At 35.1% G+C, this 6,134-nt stretch overlaps 1 protein-coding gene across 1 annotated transcript in view; it reads left to right on the forward strand.

Moving 5' to 3' along the window:
- The window catches only part of LOC109842510 (bZIP transcription factor 50), a 3,977-nt gene extending 338 nt beyond the window's left edge, over positions 1–3,639 (forward strand). Inside the window, exons 2-4 of the mRNA XM_020411377.1 lie at positions 4–116; positions 1,355–1,569; positions 3,234–3,639. Of these exons, the coding sequence (XP_020266966.1) occupies positions 4–116; positions 1,355–1,569; positions 3,234–3,499 (594 nt within the window). The 3' untranslated portion in view covers positions 3,500–3,639. The remainder of the gene's footprint in view (positions 1–3; positions 117–1,354; positions 1,570–3,233) is intronic.

The raw sequence follows: 6,134 nt of genomic DNA on the forward strand, positions 1-6,134 counted from the left end.
GAGAGCGCCGCGTCGGCGGCGGCGGCGGCGGCGGAGGACAAGAGGGAGGATGAGGTCGTGGTGATCGACGGAGACGAGAGGGAGGAGGACGAGGAGAGCAGAAAGAAAAGGAGAAGGTACGTATAGTAGATTGGGGTTTATTGCTTCTTCAGTCCTTCTCTTTCTCTTTCTTCCGTGTATCAATATTTACAGAAAAGGGCATTTTGGTAGTTAGGTTTTGAGCGGTTAGGGTTTTATGATTTATTTGGAATTTAGATGGCGAATTATATTGAAATTGTGTATAATTCTGGAGAGGTTCCTTTTTTATATGTATGGCGTGTATAGAATTTGGACTTTGAATTTTTTTTTTAGATTTATTTCTTTTGATAGTCTAGAGAAGAGTTTATTTATTCATTGTCACTTTAAAGTTTGCAATTTTGTTTCATAGTCTGGCATCAGAATGCAGAATATATAGTTTAATTATAAGTAATAGTTATATTGTAGATACAAATTTATTTATATTGATATTTGCATTATATATGTAGTGTCTTTATTGGCTTTATATTTAAATTCTAACACAATTAAGTAACTGGACCATGAAGTTTCTCATTGTCCCTGTTCTTTTTTCTTGGGTTCTGATTGTGATTGGAAGGTTTGGTTAGTCTGTTCTTTATTGGCTTTATTTTTAAATTTTAACGCAATTAAGTAATAGTTATATTGTAGATACAAATTTATTTATATTGATATTTGCATTATATATGTAGTGTCTTTATTGGCTTTATATTTAAATTCTAACACAATTAAGTAACTGGACCATGAAGTTTCTCATTGTCCCTGTTCTTTTTTCTTGGGTTCTGATTGTGATTGGAAGGTTTGGTTAGTCTGTTCTTTATTGGCTTTATTTTTAAATTTTAACGCAATTAAGTAATAGTTATATTGTAGATACAAATTTATTTATATTGATATTTGCATTATATATGTAGTGTCTTTATTGGCTTTATATTTAAATTCTAACACAATTAAGTAACTGGACCATGAAGTTTCTCATTGTCCCTGTTCTTTTTTCTTGGGTTCTGATTGGAAGGTTTGGTTAGTCTGTAGAATAGGTTATCTGCGAAAGGTAAGAGGTTTGCAGATAGAATGAATTGCTAAAGTTTACAATATCTATGGTATTCCATGAGATGGTGCTCTGTGTGGATCCAGTTCAGTGTGAAAATGTCAATAGATTCAGTTCAATGTGAAAAAGTCAACTGAACTTGATGTATTAAGGGTAGTTAGAGATACCGGTTGGGAGTTTTTGTGGTTTTATGTGTGAGAAATTGCTGATTTCATCAGTGTTATATATTATATTACGCTCTACCCTTGAAATTTACAGGCAGATGAGGAATAGAGAGTCTGCCATGCAATCAAGGGAGAGGAAGAAGATGTATGTGAAAGAACTTGAGATGAAGAGTAAATATCTAGAATCAGAATGTCGGCGCCTTGACAATGCCCTGCGCTGCTGTATGGCGGAGAATTTTTCCCTTCACCAACTGCTCCAGAAGGACTGTGCTTCTGCAGCCAAACAGGAGTCTGCTGTGCTCTTTATGGGTAAGACTCTTGGAGACCCAGATTGCTGCTTACGCTTCTGTTTCCTACTCTATACTAGTTTGTTTGAAGTCGGGACATGATCGAACACGTGTGTGATTGTGCACACATACACTGCCAACTCCTTTATTACCCGCCAATCATTTTACTTTTGTTTGTACTCTCACTGTCATTTACCAATATCATCAGTGTACAAACACCTCCATGCATGTGACTACATGCATAAACATGCAAGGCTTCGCGTAAACATGCAAGGCAACACATGTTCACTTATGCACAAACTCGTGTTCCCATAACATGGATGCCCATGATATGGACGCATCATGTGCGCTGGCTTCAAAAGCCATGACCCATGACTTACCCTTGAACTATGTGCATCGTGAGCTTACGTTTCACATACTTGCCTACTCTCTAGGTGCATGATGAGCTTATTTATGTATTTATATATAGGGGTGAAAAACTAACTAAATCAGACTGAATAGTAAGAGAGGATTTGAATTGAGTCCATTTGCTAGTATTAAAATTCGTATTTGAATTCAGTTTAAATAGCAACTGATGTTCATTGGTTTTTGATAATAATTTGCAAATAATCGTTTAGCACATTTGTGCATATATTTGTTTATATTAGTTGGTAGTTATTCATTAATTATTCTAACAATTGTTTGAAATAAACACAAGCTATTTGTCACATTTTTACGCCATGATGTACAAGTACAATTTAGAAAATCAATAATGGAGCAATAGAAACATGTCTTGCACAATATAAAAGTTAACAAATGGGAACCAAAAGTATGTCACCGTACGAATAGAATTTACGGCTGGTTAACTTTTGCTCATTTATGGAAGGAGTACTGAGAATTATCTTCACTATTAAATGACCTACCAAAATGTAATTGAATAATGAGAGAAACAATTAATGAACTTTTTGTTAATCATTCAATCAGTTTCTTGCCCCTGGTCGTGTTATATTATATCAATAGCATAGTGGCATAACATTGTTTCAGTTTGTATCTTATTGTTGTGCATAATATCTGTGTTTCATGAGGTCAGTTCCTGCAGAACCCTGTTTTAGTCTGAGAACTGAATATTTGTGCATAATATCTGTGTTTCATGAGGTCAGTTCCTGCAGAACCCTGTTTTAGTCTGAGAACTGAATATAAGTTGTAACCATTGTGTTTCATGAGGTCAGTTCCTGCAGAACCCTGTTTTAGTCTGAGAACTGAATATAAGTTGTAACCATTGTCCTAGGCATTCCCCCTGCAGAAGTTTTGCAATACTGCAAATTACTTCAAAATTTATCATCTGTGAGTGCAACCTATGTACTGACATGGATTGTGGGCTTGGACACGATGTTGCATATTTAATTGCCAAGGTTTCTAGCTGCAATACCCCTCACCATTACAAAAACCACACACCCACGTACACAACCCCCAAAAAACAATAAACACACTCCCCCACACTCCACTCTTTCACCCACCCACGTTCCATGTTATGCCTCGTTTTCTATTTTATGCATGCGACATGTAATGTACATTTCGAATGTCATTGTCGTACTATTAAGTGCCGAAGCCCATGGTGATCATCCAATAAAATGTATGTGCCATTTTTATTTCATTCACAATAGCACTCTTGTAACAATTCTTCCTTGTGTTTCTTTGGTTTGGCAGAATCCCTGCTGTTGGGTTCCCTGTTTTGGCTCCTAAGCACCATGTTCCTATTCCTTGGTCTCAGCGTGCGACGCTTGAACTCAAACGGACCAAGCAGACTGGGAAGAGATCTCGCTCTGGAGGCCGTTGTGTCAAAAGCAGTGCCAAATGAGAAATCACGACCAGATTTTGGTGATGGTTTGGTGATTATGAGAAGGCGATATAAGGGTTCAAGGACTAGGATGAAATCATTTTTGTTGCTTCCTATGCAGGCTCTCTCTACCTAGTTTTTCCCCTAGGTTCTCAGTGCTTTGGTCTGGACCTTTATCTCAGTTATAGCAAGTGTTGTAATATGTAATTATTATTATTAAATGCTGCTGTTTTTCTCGTTCTTATTCAAATCCATCTTTTCTACTTTTCCCTTTTCTTGTTGGGTAATCAGTGTATTTCCCTATATGAGGACATGGAAGATTGTGTCTGCTCATGTTATTAAATTTCAATGCGGGTGAAACTTTTAGGGTAGCAAAGTGCAATATTTAGGTCTACGGGTAGGTAAACTGGTCTGCGGCACTAAGAGCATTACTCGACAAAATTTTAATCCCAAGCTAGAATTTGGAGAACTTTCCAAATTACTATTTAAACTTTTATTATTTATAACTTTGCCACTTTTAACTATGTAATTTCTTGAAAATTACCACATTGCCATCGTTCTTATTAATTTAAATTAGATGTTTAATTTTAAATAAATAGTTAAAATTTTATTAATATAATTTTTGAAATAATTATATACTTAGAAAGGTCTTGTTGAGATCTTTAAAATAAAACTAAGATTAATTTATTTTAATATTATTATAAAATTATTTTTTTTAAATTAAATAAATAAGTATCAAACATGAAAATTTAAATACATGGATCTATTTAACTTGCCCCATAAGAAAATACAAGCATAAATTAAAGTATTTAAATTACATTCATTCGTTGTCGTATCTTTGCCATAAATGTTCAATTAGTGTGTTCTGAAGCATAAAGTGTTCAACTAGCAAAAGTTTTATGAACATGAGTGATGGTCAATCTCCCACGGACAGCCAGTCTCCCACGGACAGCCAGTGATGGCCAGTCTCCCACGGGCAGCCCATCAAGTCTACCTGTTGGAAGAAAGAAGGAGAACGTAAAGAGAAAAAAGTCGGTGGAGTTTAGTTCTGAGGAGGGAATTATTAAGAGTATGCAAGAGATGGATGCTAAACGTGAAATGATTAGGGAAAAAATGGAGCGACTGATGATAATGAAACTTGAAAATAAAAAAATAAAATTAGAATTGCAAGCTAGAGAAATAGAACAACGTGACCAGCAATTTAGCTCTTCAGCGTGAAAGCGAGGATAGACAAATTATGTTGATTGATCTAAGTAAGATCGTCGATCAAAGTGAATGTGCTTACTATCAACAAAAAAAACAAGAAATTATTAATAGAAAGGAATATAGAGCTCCATCATTCGACTATGGATTTTTCTCTAGATGGTCAAGAGGATTTTCTGAGCTTCTTAGAGGAGCTGTAGGAGGAGAAAATGAATATGGATTTTCCTCTGAAGATCAAGGAGGATTTTCTCAGTTTGCGGGAGAAGCTGGTTCTGTAGGAAGAAATGAATATGAGGGTTCATTGAGAGATCAGGATGTAACCGATAGTTATAACGATAATGACCTGCCAGAATTTTAATTGTCTGTTATCATATTATATGTTTGAGGTTTATATTTGTGACCTATGGTATGTTGTATTAGAGGTTTATGTTTGCTTCCTTGTTCTATCGATGTATGCTTTGTCACTGTTATTTCAGATTTTATTTTTTTAATATGTTGTATTGCATTATTAATATTGGGTTCATTTTAAAGCTCTCGTCGATACCTTTCTAGTGTTATTATTTTTTCCAAATAAATTATTAAAAATAAAATTATTAATGTAAACTATATCCAACATTATCAATTTATAACTTTTTTGACAAAAAAAAAGAAAAATATTTAAAGAGTGTGGGTTGGAGCAAACCTCCAAATTCCACTCTCCAAATTGGAATATTCTAGGAATATTTCAATTTGGAGAGTGGAATTTGGAGAGTAGGGTTAGAGATACTCTAAACCCTCGTGTGTTGTTGTGCGCTTCGAGTTTTTCACATGAGAAGATAAGTTCTTTGGTCTTATTAGCAAGAGAAACTCCATATGAGGCGAAGAGATTATGTGCCTTGCAATTTTAGTGATAAGTGTTTCTTGTGTGCTTAATAATGTTACTCAATCAAACTTTTCAAATATAGGTCGTTTGCTAATTTTTGTCCGCGTTAAAAGATGTCTGTAGTTGATCATGGGGTTTTACTATGTTGTCCTCTGGTCAACCTGTATTTTGGGTTTTTTGTTACACTTTTGTTCCCCTCTTTTTTTTTTTTTTTTTTTTTTTTTCCCCCTTTTTTTTTTTTTTTTTTTTTTTTTGCGGGGAGCTATCTCCAATTTGTGAGTTTTTCCCGTTGCTTTTAGGTTTGATCCACCATTTTCTCAACTTGGGGGGGAGGGGGTTACTCTGTGTTGTCCTCTGGTCAACCTGTATTTTGGGTTTTTTTGTTACACTTTTGTTCCCCTCTTTTATTTTTTATTTTTTGCGGGGAGCTATCTTCAATTTTCTCAGCTTGGTTTTTCCCATTGCTTTTAGGTTTGATCCACCATTTTCTCAGCTTGGGGTGTGGGGGTGGGGGTGAGGATGGAAAATTAAGAGATTTTATTAATTAAGAAACTGCACTACCACAACCAACAAGAAGAAGATGCACAATGTCGTTAGGTGCTTCTTCCATTCATACAATTATATTAGAGAAATCTGAAGCTTTTTTAGTCAAGATGTGAACAATTTTGTTACGACTCCTAGGTACGTGTTGAACCTCAAAGTGTTA

Source organism: Asparagus officinalis, chromosome 5 (assembly GCF_001876935.1).
Source record: "Asparagus officinalis chromosome 5, Aspof.V1, whole genome shotgun sequence".
Classification (NCBI taxonomy): Eukaryota; Viridiplantae; Streptophyta; class Magnoliopsida; order Asparagales; family Asparagaceae; genus Asparagus; species Asparagus officinalis.